We start from the raw sequence: 18073 nt of genomic DNA, 5'->3' as shown, positions 1-18073 counted from the left end.
GTAAAGCCTAAGCCATTTGGTTTTGAAGTGGACAGTGATCTATCTTCTCTAGGACCAGTAGGGATGAGGAAACGGAAGGTGATCCTAAGCTTTGTCTCCACCACGGGAGAAGCCTAATGAGAGACTGTGAAAACCTTGGCATCCCCGTTTCCCAACGGATACCTCCCTGCACGTCTCCCCAAGAGGCTAAGGAGGCTGCTGGCTTCTCAGAACTCAGATCTACTTCAGAGAGCTCAAGTAAAGACTCAAAACTTTCAAAGTTCTGTCGGGGTAGAACTTAAATTCTGCCCTTTGGGAGGATGCTCATGTCAATCAAGATGTCTGATTAGTGCCCGCTAGAGTGAGTCATACAGTCTCATGACTTGTCTGTTTGCCAAGCCGTTACAGATTGCTAAACCACGCAGCAGAAATATTAAAGTAAACACAGGTCAAATCATGTTCTCTCTAGAACCACAAGAATCACTGCTTTCATATGATTCGGTTCATTACAGAACCGAGGATCACACTTTTATCTTAGTCATCTCTGCAAATGCCATTTATTTGTTCGCAGCTATTTAACCCCAGAAACCTGGGACGGGCCTTGACCCCCACCCCCGACTCCCTTAGGACTGCTGTTGGCTTCTAACCCAAAGGGCGCTCTGTTTCCCTTTCTCTCTAATCAAGGACAGTTACCATCACCTTTGCTTGGGTCACACTCTGGTCTCCTTACTTCTAATCTCAAGCAGTAGCCTTCCATCTTTGGGGTGCACTGACTCCCAGTAGATGCCTAACACTCCAATAGTACAAACCCAATTTATACCCTGTTTCCCCCTACATATGATAAAATTTAATTTAAGAATTAGATAGAATAAGATTATGTATTATTATGTGTTAACTAATGAGATAGAATTATAGTATCTACCGTTATAAAAGTTGTTTACATATTACAAATTCCTATTTCCTAAATTTTTAATTTAATCTCTATGGATCTTGATTATCATGGGCAACGGAAATCACAAAAAAGTGAAATATGGCTAAAGGAGACCACTGGGATCTGTTTCCATAAATTCGTTTCTGACTCTACCAGGCTCCTTGCTGATCCCCACTTTCCTGACTGATTTCCTCCTGGGCCGCCTCTCTTCTCTTGGCCTCTGGCTTCCTTGGTATTCTCAGTCACATAAATGCCTGTCAAGAAGATGCGGGTCCCTTGGTTCCCAGCATGCCTGCCAAGGCTGCTTCCTTCTTCATCCCTAGCTGTCTCTAGAGTTGCTCACTTCTCTGAAGGCCTCATCTGGGCACCCTAAGAAGCTCCCCCATGTTCACTGTTACTGCCTCTCTCAAAAAGCACTTTTCACAAAAATTAATTGAACCTTGGTTAGATCTGCTCAACTGTAATTCAGTGAGGGTAGAGACCGTGCCTTTCCTCTGTCAACCGTAGTCACCTGGATGAAAGGAGACCGTCATTTCTCTAAGATGCCAGAGGCCAGGAGCAGGATACCAGAAGTACCCTGCTGCTGGACAGAGTTAAACCCAAGTCTCAGGCTTTGGCCAAGCAACTTAGGAGAGAGGCCAGAGAGCACTGGGGCTCTTAGTAACAGGTGTGAGACAGGGGCCCCTGAGTCAGGCCTGTGGAAGTTGCTCATTCACAGGTGTCGGAGAACCAGACCCTCCATCGTGCATAAGACCTGACAAGTCAGTGACAGAGCCTCCAGCAATGTACCATTGGCTGTGAGAAGGCTGAGGTCTTGGTCCCTTGAAAACAAACTGATGAGTTCTGGCCAAATCTATATGCTGCTATTCAGGGTGGCGGCCAGAACTCGGTCCTCAGGTGGTTGTGGGAATAGCAGGTAGTTTTGCAGGAGGGCAGCTGCTTTGGCATGTAATTGGGGTCTGGAAAACTGAACCTCGACTCAGTGAGTCTTGGCTTCCATTCAGTTTGGGCATACCTCGGGAGAAGACGTGAGCTCCGCCTGTGGCTTCTGTTATCCTGGGATACCACAGTTGCACCTTTCACCTTTCCTGACCAGACTGGGGGATTCACAGCCCACAGCGTCTGCCTCCCATATCCTTATCTTAGGTTACATTTCTATAAAATATTTGGAAAAGATGACAGGGAAACGGAACCTATCTTATCTATTGAACTTTTCCCATCTGCAGAAGCATCTGCCCGAATCACATCCATTCCCTGCAGGGAACAGAGACAACCACTACATCCTATTTCCCCCCAAAGCTCCCATCATACATGAGCATCTAGGATGAGGAGGTAGCCCTGCTTTTACTCAGGGACTCAGAGTCAAACACAGTTAAATAGATCACTGTTGTATTGTAAGGAGAAACATGTTTAAAAAAAATTTTTTTAAGTAAACACACCATTGGATGTTTATTTATAAAATCCCCAAGATTTTCAGCACCAAAAGATAAAACTGTCTTGTAAAAGGAATTTTTAAGAGGGGGGAAAAAAGAACCCTCATTTCGTGTCAAAGAAACTCCCCGCTCATGTGAACATTGTGCAAGATGGATGTTTTAGTGTCCCAGAGCCTGACATTCCTCAATAGGTGGGATGCTGATGACTCGGCATTTTGGTAATTGTGCACATACACTCCAGGCTTCAGAGCAAGGGAAATGGAAATGGAAATGCTTTTAATAAAAAAAGAGAAGAAATCAGTAACAGACGAGTGTCCCAGCAGCATGGCAAACTAGTTCAAGTTGTCTAATTCCCCTTGGCATTTCCTAAGAGCACAGAGGCACAGCTTGGGGGGATGAAGCAATGTGGAAAATCGTGAGTGCGGTGCGAGGAGGTCTGAATGCGGCAGATCAAACAGTGGTACACAACGCTGTTGGCCATGGGGATACCAACAAGAGCTGGGCCGAGTGGTCAGCATACCTCTGGCCTGCTTTTGGTCTTATGCCGGACTTTGTAGCTGGCTCTGGGGTGACTGGGTGGAAGGGGGCACCGTTTTCTACTTAGCAGTGCTCGCCGCTCTGGAGGAGGAGGACTGTCCTCCGTGTTGCAGCCAGTGTGTGACCAGCTTAGAGTGACTGAGGTTGGGTGGAGAAATGTGGGGTGGGGGTGGGAGGCGGACAAAGGCGTGGGAGAAGACTTCACATGCTAACTGATGGATGGACTCTCCTTCCATCTGTACTAACCCACGGGAGTCTTGAAGACTGTGACGCGGCTCTGGGGCTCTTGCATCACTTGAGCCTTTATCTAGGGCCTTCGCAACCCTACCCAGGGAGCGAAACTCAAAACTCACAAGGGTCATGCCTGACTCCCCTTTGGAGCATGAAGATTTGGGGAGCAGCAGGGCTCTGTGCCCGCCTGTCCACATCTTTTGGATCATCAGAGAGGGATGAGGGGCGATGGCTTCCTTTGGTCATGGTTCCTGCCACAGGCCATCTGTGTTCCCCAAACTAGATGGGGGTGGGGTTTAACTGCATAGGCTTGTAAGAGTACAAACTAAGACTATTAAAATTCATCATTCGTGGTAGTTTTTAACATCAGACAACCAAATGCCAAGAGCCAGGCCTCCGTCAAGCCCCACGTGAACTCTGCAAGTCAGCCCCAGTTACGATCCCACATGAACTTGCTCACGTTTCAAGGAGTCTTAATGGTTCCCAAATGTTTACTACACAAGAGCCAACCCCAAGGAATATTTCCACTTGCCACATTGTGCAAAGCTGAAAGATTATTTTTAGGGACTCCTTGTATATTCTGGGAGAAAATGCCATCATCTTTGATCTCAAAGCACGTTATGAATAGACAATTGAAGCCTTGGTTGTGGTGTCTCCTTCTCTGTGTTTCTGTGGATTTGGGAGGATTGCCATGGGAAAGTCAATATTATCTCCGTCAGGAGAAGAATGAAGGAATGAATTTGGTGAGAGGGAGTGATAACTGCAGAGGGGCCAATGAGAAGTTTCATTTTTAAACAAAAGCACCTGTAAAGTTAGCTAATTGCACCGCTCTCTGGAGATGGTCCATGGACCACTAAGCTCTCCTTAGTTCAGATTCACAGAAATGGCCTGTGGAAACTGATTTGCAATCACATGCTCAGTATTTTTGAAATATTTGGTACAAGGACTCTTGGACCCAGTCCAATGTGCACCATATTCATTAGCACGGCTAATGCAAGCACAAGGAAGCCCTCTAGGGGGTGCAAAATGCCTGCATGTAGAGATGTAGTAAGAGAAGGCAGGATTAAGGGACCTGGATTCATCCCTCTACCTACTTACACATACAAAACTGACCAAATAACTTAACCTCTGCGAGTCTGTCTCCCTATAAGAATTCTTGCCCATTTCCCAAAGTGGCTGTGGGGAGTAAGATAAGATGATGATTGCTTTTAAAAAATTTTCTTCTTAACTTTTAAAATGGACTTTAATGTGTCTAAACGTTTTGCCTGTGTGTATATATGTGCACCCTGTAGAAGGCCTAGGATCTGCTGAGGCCAGAAGAGGGCACTGGATCCCCAGTGTCTGGAGTTACAGAGAACTGTAAGCTGCCACATGAGTACTGGGAACTCAAACTGGGTCCTCTGTAAGGGCACCAAGTGCTCTTAACTTTTGACCTCTCTTTCCAGGACCCTGATTTCTTTTAAAACTCGGTATTTCTAGGGCTTATCTTTTTCCCTATGCAAGACAGACTAGGCTTAATGTGTGTATAAGAGACCAGCAGCAAGAACGGAGGGAAGGACAGAAGGAGAAGGTTGGCTACTTCTTGCTTTCTCTCGCTGCACCTATAACTGGTCCATCCTGCAGGGCTGAACCAAGACCTGGAAACGGACGGCCTTGTTCTCAACTTGTTTGTTCCTGGTTTCCTGTTGGGTTGAATATCCACAGTCATGGAGAATGGGGGTAAGGCTGAAAGAACTCTCTGGGGCACACATCAGCCAGAGTAGGAGAAGCCTCTGCCTCTGGTGGGAGGAGAGCTACAAATCACGAGAGAGTCTGTTTATTCTCCTGCATTGGGTTACCGAAGTTTTTCATAACAAATATTGTGAACTACCACGATCCTTTACACTGGGAAATTGCAACTGGGAAATTGTCTGGCTAGTTGAGGGTTAATTAAAAAGAAAAATATATGGCTGCTTGGATTCTTCTGGTTTAAAAATTCTGTAAAAATATGCACCCCCTTGCTTTCTGCAGCTCATCCACAGTGCACTCTTAGCATACTCCAAGATTTGAGGGCCCACACTGTGGCCATTTCTGATTCTGCTGGCATGTGGGGCTAGACCACTTAGCTGGTGTGGACCCAGACTGGCATCTCACATCAGCTGTTCTAGCCGTAGCCATTGGGAAGGCATGGGCTCTCACAGAGCAGGAAAAGCTTTGCTTCTTAGTGGAAAATTACCATCCACAGAGAGAGAGAAAACATTGGTGAAATCTGAGAAGGTGGTTAACTTGTCTTGAACAGATAAACATGGGAACCAGATGGTTTTTGATGGGAAAATGTGATGTTGGAGAGATGTTAGAATAACTATGTTTGAAGTTATGAATATGAGGCTTGAGGTCTCAGGACATGGTCTCTCCAGTGCAGAAGGTCAACTAAGCAGACACAACGGGGTTTTGGATCACTTAGGATGTGGTGGGTTTGGGTAGGGAAACAAAGATAAAGAAACCACAGGGAACCGGGCTTTTTAACGGCAGGAAAATTTATCTAATAAATTCCTGCTTTGGGCCTCACTCCATGGTACCAAGAGAGCAACTTCTAAAGATAGAAACAACACAAACAGCTATTTAATTATTCAGATTTACTGTACCCAGCTCAGTCGTTGGGTTATTGAGTACTCTGTTAGGCTTTACTTGATTTAAAAAAAAAATCAAATTTTATTTCATTAACACGAGGAGTTAAACCTAATGAAAAGCTGTTTGGGCATCTTTATGTATAGTAGTAGCCTTTGTATGGCCAGAACCAGAGGAAGTGCAACTGTCACTCAGTATATTACTAAGAGGAGGGGGATGGCTTAGTGTCTAGTTACACAGAAGCAAAGGTGGAAGAAAAGAGGGGTAGGAGGTAGGACATTGTCCCATCACTCCTCCTCCTTTTCTCCTGCTGTACTTTTTATCCCTCCTCTCTGCAGAGTCAAGTTCTATGGAAGTACTCACACCCTTTCTCACCTCAACCGCTATACCATGCATAGACACAGCTATACCCTGACAGGGAAATTCCTAACTGACGCTGTGCAAACGGGCACTATTTGCGAGATACACTATGCTTTAGTCATCGCTGGCGGCCTGCGGGTAGAGACCAGTTCTCATGCTGGACAGTGAAGGAGACCAAATGCCTCCCGCTAACCCCACTGGATCTACAGAGACCTGAGATACTCATGCATGTTTACCTGGGGAGCCTGCCAGAGAGTCCCCTCTGCTGAAGGCGAAGGTACGAGACACAGAGACAGGCACTAAAGAGTCGGGGCCAAGGATATGTGAGTAGCAAAAGGGAAGATAAACAGAAAAGAAAAGAGACAAAGAGCAAAATGGGTGAGACAGTCTGTTCCTGGTCCTTCACAATATCACATTTCTTGGCAAAAATAAAACCTTGCTTTGGAAAGCGCAGGAATGGCATGTTTATGGAGTCATTCTCGAGAGACAAAATAAAATGAACTTCACTGAAGGTCTCCTGAAAGGATATGCAGTAAGCTCAGTGGGAATCACAGGTGCCAGTGACGAGCACAGCCAGTGCCCTCGGAGGGTGGGAGCAGAGAAGCAGTGTTGTCTCTGAGGTGCCCGCCTTAAGCTTGCAAACCTGCTGGAGCCCAGCACTTTCCGCTGCCCTCTACTCTACCAGTCATGTCACAGAGCCTGCTCAACTACAGGAGAGAGCCTGGGTAGGCCCTCAGAGGCCAGGAACTGCATGCTTCGGAGGGCATCTGCTAGGAGGCTGGAGCCTGCCTGGGCACTGCTGTTTGTGGCCTGAGGCCTCTGGCAAGGGAGGGCAGGATTCTAGTAGCTCAACTGTGAGTCAACTTTATGAATCAAATCACAGTTACTTTCTAGAAATCACAAGAGTTCCAAAGTACCTCTTTCTTTTCTTCTCTTGTCCCTCCCTCCCCCTTTCTCTTTTCCCAGAGTCAGAAATGGTGCTGGCCAGCATTCATGCCTTGGTGGAGCAGACTGCACAGGACTCCAGTCCTTTCTTCATGTTAATCCTGATGCACTGGTCTCTACATAGGGCTCTCTCTGTCTTAGCTGATCATTCTCTGAGTCCCTTCCTAAGATCCAAATGAAACTAGTCTGTAGGATGAAGGCACACGAAATAGGCAGCGTCTGTGTCCTTATCTTCTGTGCCACAGATTTGATCTGAAATTACTATCCATGCAGGGGAACAGGAGGGGCTTTTATACCTAGGTGGAACCCATCAGTTCTGCCATAGGATGTTAATGAGTGTTTGAACTGGCCTATGCTCAGAGACACACTGGAGCAAGAGACCCTAATTTCCAGGAGCATCATCATTCTTCCTAAATGAAATGTCATCGTGCTAAGCAGAAAGAAGGCTCATTCCCTCTGCTGCGTACCTCTGTGTGCTCCTGTTACACCTGAGCTCATGTGAGGACCCTCTAAAATCATGGGCTCCTGGACGCCTTGATAATCAGAATCAAGGTAAAAAAATAGAGTGAGAGCCGGGCACAGTGGCACATCTTTAGTCCCAGGAGACAGAGGCAGGCAGATCTTTGTGGGTTTGGGTCTACATAGCGTGGTCTACGCCAGGCTTCATAGTGAGACGCTGTCTCAAAATGGGAGTCGGGTAGGATGGAGTATGGATTTCACTCTCTGTGCCACACTCAGGAACGCCTGGGAGAGTTCTCAGATTCAGTGCTGGGACACAAATCCCAGGTGTTCCCACAACTGAGTGACTGAGCGACCCAGCTGTAGCCTGCTGGGCCAAGACCCTACGAGAGTTTCCTGCCCTGTGGTTTAGGCTTAAGCTCTCCCTCCAGTACATGCTGGTGCTCTTGGCTAGTAATGCGTGGAGCTGGGTGCACCTGAGCCTCAACTTCAGCACCAGTGCAGGGAGCAACACCGGGTGTGGGCGGCTCCCCCAGGAGGAAGGATGTGATGGTCAATGCTACTTATCCTTCCTGACTGTGAATAAAGGCTCAGAAGCATGGAAAGGAAAGAGAATTTAATACTTCCCTTTAGTTAGTTAACTTAAACACAAAGCATAATGTCTCATGTGTATGGAAATGCCATGATAAGACCCATTACTTTGTGTGTTAACTAAAAAAATTAATGTATGAGGAAGAAAAGACCACTGTTGCAGGTTTACTCATTTTTCACTGGTAAATTTGAAGGATTTTTGATAGAGTCATAGGAAGTCAGATAGTATTTTCTTAGTTGAAGTTGTTTTTATATTTATTTATTCGTGTGTATGTGTATGTGTGGGTGGGTTTGCCACAGCGTGTAGATGAAGGCCCCTTATCTCCTTTTCCAATGAGAGCTCCAGGGACCAAATTCACCAGAGTCAGCAGACTCAGCAGCAAGTGTCCTTTCCTGCTGAGCCACCTTGCTGGCCCTCTTTATAAAGAAAGTCCTATGAACTGGGGAGGGGAGGAGGATGGCAAGACTTATGAAGCTTGTTTTTTTTTTTATTATTTTTTTAAGTTTTCGAGACAGGGTTTCTCTGTGTAGCCTTGGCTGTCCTGGACTCACTTTGCAGACCTGGCTGGCCCTGAACTCACAGAGATTCCCTTGCATCTGCCTCCCTGACTTTTTTTTTTTTTTTTTTTTTTTGAAGAGTTAGAACAGAGCCAGAACTTCTAGGTCATATCTTCGAGTCCCAAGAGCAGTCTCTAATGTGATGCATGGGCACTGTTCTGAGAATGAAGGTAACATTGAGGACCAGAATGTTACCTGGTCCTGAAAACTGCCCCTCGTCTGTTCAACTCTCTACACTGAATACTGTGCTTTTATCAGCCTTGCTTGACAGTCATTGGCTGACATAAATACTATATTATATCAGTTTCCTTTTTTCCTTCCTTCCTTCCCTTCCTTCCTTCCCTTCCTTCCTTCCTTCCTTCCTTCCCTCCCTCCCTTCTTCCCTCCCTCCCTCCTTCCCGCCCTTCCTTCCTTCTTTCCTTTCTTCCTTTCACCAGATTTCCTTCAGCTCAAATTCTATATCTCTGTGGGCAGAAGAGATACTTAGGACTTTATTTCAGCCTTCTGGTGGGCTAGGAAGTAAAATGACATGGTAAATTATTCTGTCATTTCCATATAGCAATTGAATTCTGGAACACAGTGGATCTAAAATCTGTATTCATTATACTGTGTGAACTAGTCATGACACAGGAATGGTCCCATCTACGTTAAGTCATCAACTGGCTGGGTCATTTGGAACAAATAATTTCTTTACTTCTTATTATCAAAATTTTAATTAGTAATATTTATTATCTATTTTGTGGGGCTGGGATTTGAACTCACGCCTTGCCTGTGCTAGACAACTGCTTGACCACTGCTCTATACACTCAGCCCTTTTTTTCTCATTCCGAAGTGATATCTACTTTGCTGTTCTCGGCATAGGAAGCTTCAAAGCCCTGTGATAAATTCCAATATAAAACACTCTGTAAAATCCCTTTGATGATGGAAAGAGATGCCCCATTTGACACTGAAGTGGCCACTGCACTCCTTTAAACCAATGAGTCTAAAGGAAATCAAGAGAAAATTCTCTCTGGATCACATTTAGGTCCCAATAGAAGCCATGCCATCTACACACAAACACACCAATTCTGCACAGAATCTAGCAAGAACGTACAGCGCAGAAGGGCAGATCAAGCCAGCCAGCCCTGTGCCAGCCCCTGCCCCCAAGCAGCGTGCACAGCCAGCTGGCAGCCACCTCCTCACCGACAGAGAGGTTGTAAGCAAGGAAAGAGCAGCTCAGCCACAGCTCGCACCAGCCTTGATTTACAACACTGAATGTCACAGTCACCCGCCCCACGCACTCCCCAGGACAAACGTCACAGACAAAAGCCACTGCGCTTCAGGCAAAGGCCAGGGCTGAGTTACCACATCGCTGAGAAGGAAAGACTGTACCGCCACTAGAGCACAGGGATCAACTGCCTGCATTCCCCAGCAGGTGACAACTCACAGTGCCCATCCACGCACCTACCCTCCTCTACTTCACTCATGTGTGAACAGAGAAGCCACAGTGCGCACTCCAGACACAGGAAACGTTAAGCCTCCGTGCTCTGTGGGTACCTGGCGGGAGGCAGGGTTCCTGGCAGAGCATTGTACAGAGGGTGCCAGCACTCGTGCTAACCCAGCCCATGTTCAAATAGCTTGGTTCAGATTCCCAAAGTGGGCTGAGGCAGGACCATGACGGGGAAGACGAGGGAGGGGTTTGAGAGATACATACGAAAGACAGAGGATCCAGCCAGACTTCCAACCTTCCGCACGTCATTATCTAAGGACAGAAGGAGGCAGTGGGATTCAGAGGTAATTCAGAAAACATAACTTCTTAAGAAAATCGCCACGTCTATTCCACCCCAGCACCAATTAACCCTGCAGAAATCAGACAATCAAACAGGAGGGTAGGGAAGAGCGGTGGAAGGTGAAACAAAGTGTCTTCATACGGAACAATACAGTCTCCATCCTCCTCAGTGCTTGCTACATGATTGCCTTTTCCCCTCCCAACTCAAGTTTCTTTTGCTTCTTTTTTAAAGCTAAACAAAATCTGAATGAAAAGTTATTTTTATTTTACAGAAGGAAGCTAGAGCCAAGGAAGTTAAACCGCTTAGCAGAGTCATGACTTAAGCCTAGGCTTTTCTTTTCCTTCCTTCCTTCCTTTTCTTCAGAGACAGGGTTTCTCTGTGTAGCCTTGGCTGTCCTGGACTGCCTTTGTAGACCAGGCTGGCCTCGAACTCACAGAGATCTGCCTGCCTCTGCCTCCCCGACTGCTGGGATCACAGGCGTGCACCACCACGCCCTGGGAACTGGAATACCTGAGCAGGCAGTGGTCATGATGGCTGGAACACCATAGTAGGTGAAGGCTCCGTTCTCAAAGCGAAGGCCTTCCTTACCAACCTCCACTTCCACTTTGCCCTGCAGAGAAAAGGAGTGTGAGGAGGGTGCTGGGGTGTGACGGCCTTTCCAGGTCTTATGCCTGCTCAGACCCTAAGGACTTCTGCGTGCATGACCAGCGGACTCACACAATCTGAGGGCAGTGTTAATTCCACCCAGATTTACATTACAGAAACAGAACCTCCCACTTTAGAAGCCCTTTGCAGTTAATTCACTGCTTCATCATCAGTCCTAAGGTAGCACCTGGTCATGACAACTAACCAGGATTCCCTGACACATGGTAACGGCCTTTCCAGAACACACATCTGAAGCACCGGCTCAGCCAGACCCTGCATATGGCTTTCCTGACTTAGTCTCTCAGATGAGACCATTTCTGAGTCTGGCTGAGACAGAATCTAATCTTGTTGACAGTGATAGCTAATATTCAGGGTCAATGATAGTGATAACTAATACGTGTGTGCGCGCGCGCGCACCTTGTAGAGTTTCACTGTCAGCCTTGCAGGGTTTCTCTTTGGAGCCCTGGCTGTCATGGAACTCACTCTGTAGATCAGTCTGGCCTCAAACTCTGAGATCTGCCTTCCTCTGCCTCCCCAGTGCCGGGACTAAAGGCGTGTGCCCCCATGGCTGGCACCTTTGACCTTTTCAAACTAAACATTTGCAAATGGATGGATTGTGAATTCTTGACAAAAATGTCAACAGCTGTTCAAGCTAGGTAATAATTACATTCTTCTTCTTTCTATTTTTGGCTGATTTTCTATAATAAAACGTTTAAAATAAACAGCACCACCTGGCATATACAACACTTTTATGTCCAGGTGACAAACGCACTGATTCAGGCTCATAGAGGTTAACTGGCTTAGTTAGGATTTGTCAGCAAATAGAAGCAATGGCATTTTAAAGGCAAACCCTTTCAAATTCCTGAGTCTACCTTCTATCTACCACGTTTTATTCCCTTCAGCTTTTTATTTGACAACCTTTGGTTAAGCATAAGTTGAAGGGCTGCATGTGTCCTTGCATTATATAAACAATGTAACAGGATCGGTCTCTAACAGTGAAGAAGATGACCCCATTTTGGGGGGTAAAACAATCACTTTGTTGAGGTTACTTGGAATGATATATAGGAGACAAATCGCAGTGTCCGGAAGGACAGGCTGAAGTGGACTGTCACAAACAGAGGCTAGTTCTAACTCAGCGTGATCTTGCCTGGGATATTAAAGCCATCACTGTTTTCAGGGTCTATAAAACTCTGCTGGGAAGAGACAGGGATGGAGCCAGTGACAGAGCTCATGGTGGGGGCCAGGACACGGCACAGCTGTGCTCCAGTGGAACCAGGCCTGGCGCTTCTAATTAATTAATTGCTAAGTAGCTCTGCCTGCCCCCAACCCAGTATGGAGATCAGACTGTCCTCCTCACCACTCTCCTCCTGCCTTTGCTTCTTGAGTGCTGGGATTTCAGGCATGTGCCATCATGCCCAGCTGTGACACGTACTTAAGACAGACCTATTCAGGTACCCAGGGAAGGAAACTGTTGTTATGTAAGTCCTGGGAAGGTGGGACTGTCTTTCATTCAGCCATTGCCTTCCTCCCTGGTCCTCTGCAGAGGGAAATGTCTCCAGAAACCACAAAACATGAAGTGTGGCGCAGAGAATAAATGTATTCCACGTGCTCCAGGAGGCAGAGCAAGGACCAGTGTGGAAGCCAGGGAGGCTGAGCATCAGCCCAAGAGAAGAAAGGGTTTAACAAGAATCATCTACATCCCAGGAGACAGTGGGGGATACTCAAGCAGACACCCAGAGATATCACAATTCCTCGGGGTCCTTTCAGTTCAGAAGCGGAACGCCGTTACTGAACATACACACTCTCACTGTCCCCAAACGTGCTTGATTAAAGACCATCAAAGAAACTACAGCTCCCAGGATACCACTGTTCCACGTTCCCATGGCTTTCCTGTGGGTAATGTGGGGGTGCCTACCCCACTGGCCTTGTTCTCTATGCGCCTTGCACTGAGAGAAGAGCAGCTTCAGACATTTCCCTTCACCCTGCTGGTGCCCTCCTCTTGCCCTTGGAAGTTCCCTGACCTTGACACTGACCTGTAAAAGCAGCACAAAATAGTCCACAGGGCGGCTGCGCTGGTAGAGGTAGTGTTCAGGGGCTTTCTTGTTCCTCTCATCAAACTTCAGCTCCTGGATCACGTTGGGGTGTTTCAGAAGCCGGAGCAGGATCTTCTCCGAAAGGAACGGAGCCTTAAAGGGCTCCACTTCTAGAAGGCAGCGGGGGGGGGCGGGGTGTGTGGACAACAGCACTTCTGCGACTCCCCATTCCAGCAGCGGAAGCTGCAGGAGGCAAGTGCAGCACCTGGGGTTTCATCTGGAGCAAGCCCCTACCTAGGCTGCAGGTTCCACAAGTCCCTGGGATTGAGGAATTTTCATCCCCAGTGTGCATCCTGGGGCCTTCCCTTTGCCTGCTGGGGATGACTGTTGCTTCCTCGGCATCTCAGGAGAAACAGGTCGCCATTGGGGAAATGTCAAGTTTTGTTATGACTTTTCTCCCTGATTTTATTTAGAGTTGGACCGACCTGGACAACTAAGTCATGGACACAACAGGTCTTTAGTTTTACAGAAGGACACACAGATAATTGAGCCTGGCTTATCTAGGTAACATTCACCTGCTGGATGAAATGAAATCCCAAATTACTAGAGACAGGTAATCACATAAATAGTAAGCTGCCGTTAATGTAAAATAGCATTTGTCACGCTTACCCGTTAATAGGTACTCTATATTGATACTTGCAGTGCTATACTAAGCAGGTAGAGATGCTTTGCTTTGGGAAGTTGATCCATGACTAAAAGGAAGCATACTCAGAACAAGATTACTTGTTGAAAGCATTACTGTAAGGCGGCTTTGCTTTATAGCTGCCCACCTTCCAGCACCTGGAACAGTGCTGGCCAGCACACATTATGTCCTCAATAACTATGTATTGTGTTAGCTAAAAATGGAACTCGGTCTTGGACTGATCATTGTAGGTCAGCATAGTAATTAGGGCTGAGTGAAGTCAGAGAGCTTGAAGGCAAATGCTATCCTTTTCACAAAAGGGAGCTTGATTCCTTTACCTGCTTTTCTTTCTAAAGGTACCGGGATCCCCACCCCAGTTCTCTATTTTATGAACTAGTAGTTCATGGGCCTCTATGACTCCTGGAGAGGACCAAATCACAAGGGCTTGTTGCTTGGTACGTTAATGCTGTTCCCTCTGGGACAAAGCTCTGGGGTACCCCAGGCCCAGAAGGATGGAGGTGATTGGCCTCAGGCTCCAGATAGGAAGTGAGCAGAGGAAATGCAAGTACCACAGTGATTTCCTTAGCCCCCTAGAAAGGAGAGAACTCACTTCCTCTCTACATCAGGACAGGGAGCCTGGGGCTACCATGTGACCTCACAAGAGGCCACCTTCTTCCTCAAACAGTGGCTTTCAGTGGCACACAGGACTAGAGATGGAGGATATTAAGATACATGGTACCTGGTGCCATGCTAGATTCTACTAGAAGTGCTAAGGAAGGGGGTAGGTGGGGTAGGTCCTACCTGTGGCCATGAAGCGGTGTGTGGCAAGCAGCAGTTGTGGTGAGATCTTTACTCTGATCTCTGAGTCTGAAAGCTTGAACAGAGAAAAGTCATGCCGCCTCCTCTCCCGGTGCGGGACCCTCTGCTTTTTCCGATTGTCAGCTATAGGGTCACAGGGGAAATATGACACTCAGAATCACTGTTGGTTTTTGGATGTTTACACAGATTCTGCAGTGCCAACCTTAGAAGGCATGACTAGCTCTTTCCTAGTAGGAGATGGCAGATAGCAGATGGGCCTGTGTTGTGCTTAGGCGGTAGATGAAAATCTGGCTGGGGGTTCCCAAGCTCAGAGTTCTAGGGCTGGTCCCCTTACCTGATAGCTGTGCAAACTATACATCTGTTGTAGGATATTTCATCACATCAAGAACCCCAAGATTGTGAACTGGAAAAACCTGTTTCTTGTTGTGGTATGGCTCAGCCCTAGTACACACCTTTAATCCAAGAGCTTCTGTAAACAAGAGCTAAATAAAGTCAACTATAGGTCAAGAGGCAAGGCAAGCAACCAGTTGACAGGGAGTGAACTAAGTAAATACTGGAAGGAGGGACACTGAGTTGAAGGATTTTTAAGACAGCATGGAGAAGGGGGTTTTCACCAGTTGAGTAGGAAGGTCAGCTGGGTGCTTTTTCTGCCTTTCTGAGATAGCAGGCTTTCACCCCAATATCTGGCTCCTGAGTCTTTATTGGTAAAATCGGACATTTGGGATTTTGTTTTTAAAACAACATGCATCATAGTTTCTGATTGTTTTAATCCATATGAGAGAGCTATTATATTTAATAGCTTTTCTACCTATGCAGTTATTGTGAGACTCCAACAAGCAACTATGCATGACAGTGTTTATACAAAGTCATATAAACATGAGCTGCTGGTATTTTTGAGTTTAAGGGGTTTGGTTTCTCCCTGTGCCCTCTTCCATCCTCTGGAGCTGGGTGCATCTTGTGTCTTTTCTGTGAATTTAAGCCACACTCTGAGTGTCACCTAAGGTATGCCACTTTCTTACCACTCATAATTCTCCTGCTTCCCCTCAGACTCTCTGGAGAAATAATCATGAGAAATACAAGGGAAAATAAAGGAAAAGGAGTAAGAATGTGTGTATAATTTCTAAAAAGGCAGATTCTCCAGATGAGGATTCAGGCAGAGCCTGGCATCTCAGAGCCTGTACACTGGTCATGTATCTATTCACTGAGAAACTTGCTTTCTCCTATTTACTTCTTACTTGCTTTTTAGAAGGAAAAATCTTTATAGTATACACATGTATAGTTACACATTTATATACATATATACAGGCGTATGTGTATACACATACATATACATGTAATTTTTTAAGTGGGGGAAGTGTTTCTTTTGATTACTTCTCTTGCTTTCCCTGAGTGTTGAAAAAGATTGAAAGTGCTAACACACCTCATCTGCACTGAGGGGAGGGGAAAGTGATGTGTCTCCTCTTCAAATGTGGCCTGGAAAACAATAGGGCTGCAGAGGCTTGTAGCACAAGTGGACCTGACACACTAGAAACTAAAGGGATGTGTCCTCCCAGTGGGAAACCAGGCCCCCAGACCCCAGCTTCCTTGCCCCCTACCCTCTTCTTTTGGAGCTTGCTTCTTTCAGACCTTTGGATTTTTCTCCCATCTACACAGCTCTTGTGGGCTTGCCTTTGACACTGGGCCTTTGCAGGCACCTGGCTCCCACCTCAACACTACTTTTGCTCTGTTTGAGAAGATTAGAAGATTCCAACCCAGGTATCCAGAGTGTGTAAAAAGTCACAGTCATGTGAGAAGAGGCACGGTATTCTAGGCTCCTCTGTTTTTTCATGGCTCTTAAGCATCTGTTTGGGACCCCCGGCCCTCTCCTCTAGAAAGAAGTGCACCTAGAAAATGAGCATCAAGTAGAGATTTAGGACCCATTTTCTCTGCTCTCACTAGCGAGAGGCTGTCTGATTTATATGAGGTATTTGCTTATGTGTCTGTCAGCATGTCATTAGCCTTTCCATGTAGTGATATTCCTATAATCTCTCCCTTTATTACTCTGATTTTAACAGTGAGGATTTGAAGCATTAGTGTTATTTAAACCAATATCCCAGTAGCCTTCCACCAGCCACTAACACTTTAGAGTAGTCTTTCCATTTAGAGATAGCTGGGAATTCCAGAGCAAGGATGGTGGGCAGAGAAGGGAGCCTGGAATGAGAGAGGTCCTTTCTGAGCTCCGTCTTATTTGCAAATGCTCAGTATAGCATTACCAGGTCCCCGAAGGGGGTGTGTGTGCTATGACATTCAGCTAGTTTTCAGTAAGGGCTGGCCCATGTTTTAGATGTGATCTCTTCTTGGCCCAAAGGTATCACTGCCATATGGTATCAAAGCTGTCTTCTGGGAGGAAGCAGCTTCTGGAAGATTGTTCTGGCAAACTGAGGGTGCTCATCTCAAATGAGTTACCCCTGGGAAGGGAAAGGGATGGCTATCTAGGAGATGAAACTCTGAGGAGGAAACATTTCCTGGCCAGGGACTCCTGTGGATTTAGATAACATTCCAGTTCCGCAGACAGAGCAAGCCTGTGTATTGCTGGCAAGCGCGGCTTTGATGAGGCTCATGGGCCGAAAGCTTTCACCGTCTGCAAAGAGGAGTACATGCTGTTCCTGAGGGTTGCGGGGAGAGGAAGAGCCCAGGGAGAAGCAGGAACAGGAGCCACGTGGGGATTTGATCCAGGATCCAGGAAAGAGAAAGGGCAACTTGGTTGGGCTGCTAAAAGGCAGGAGGGACAAGAACAGTATCCAACAAGGGGCATTTAAGTTTTTGGCTTGGGCAAGGGGCAATGCCATGACAGTGTTCATTGCTCACTGGTGGTTGGGTGTGAGAGGAGTTCAAGGAGGATCTGGGCTGTGCCTCTAGGGAGACAAAGAACCAACATGGGAACAATGCAGGGACACACCAAAAAAAGAGCAGAGAGGCTCCTGGGCCGCCTCTTGGGCATACTGTATTTTCCTTAGTCCATTTGAAGGCCTGGCTACCTTTTCCTAGTTCTGATTGTGTTCTGGAAAGTTCCCTTCTGCTAACACATCACCAGCATGTTCCCAGTGACTCAGGATGATTTGACCAGGGTATCCTGCCTGGGTGGGGGCGAATGACACACAGCAGTGCACAGACTTGCCTTGACACCCTTTCATGTTGTCAATCAAACCGATGCCTTCCTGGGAGTCTCACAGGAGAGTCGGACGACCCTGAGACACACTTACTGTAGAGGTCGGTCTCATCCAGGATCTCCGACTTGATAATCTCTTCTATGATGTCCTCCAGTGTGACAATGCCCATCACCTCATAGAACGGGTCTCCTTCGCCCTCATTGTTCACTCTCTGCACAATAGCCAGGTGAGATTTTCCTGGAGAGCAAACGAAGCTACAGTTAAGCATCTGGATCATTTCCAGAGAATTCTGTTCGTAAAAACAAAACAAAACAAAACAAAACAAAACAAAACAAAACAAAACAA

General features: G+C 46.6%; 1 protein-coding gene across 2 annotated transcripts in view; it reads right to left on the bottom strand.

The window, feature by feature from the left end:
- Window positions 1-18073, bottom strand: part of Cnnm1 (cyclin and CBS domain divalent metal cation transport mediator 1) — a 52037-nt gene that overhangs the window by 13378 nt on the left and 20586 nt on the right. The window contains exons 2-7 of one of the 2 annotated variants that reach the window (XM_055591637.1): window positions 17822-17965; window positions 14562-14702; window positions 13079-13248; window positions 10911-11010; window positions 10325-10372; window positions 6315-6377 (exon numbers count right to left, since the gene is read on the bottom strand). In XM_055591637.1, the coding sequence (XP_055447612.1) occupies window positions 6315-6377; window positions 10325-10372; window positions 10911-11010; window positions 13079-13248; window positions 14562-14702; window positions 17822-17965 (666 nt within the window). The remainder of the gene's footprint in view (window positions 1-6314; window positions 6378-10324; window positions 10373-10910; window positions 11011-13078; window positions 13249-14561; window positions 14703-17821; window positions 17966-18073) is intronic. The other variant, XM_055591638.1, reaches the window with a different exon arrangement.

Source organism: Psammomys obesus, unplaced genomic scaffold, assembly GCF_907164565.1.
Source record: "Psammomys obesus unplaced genomic scaffold, mPsaObe1.curated_primary_1811, whole genome shotgun sequence".
NCBI classification, from domain to species: Eukaryota; Metazoa; Chordata; class Mammalia; order Rodentia; family Muridae; genus Psammomys; species Psammomys obesus.
Note: the sequence above shows the minus strand (reverse complement) of the source record. Positions and strands in the feature narration are given on the sequence as shown.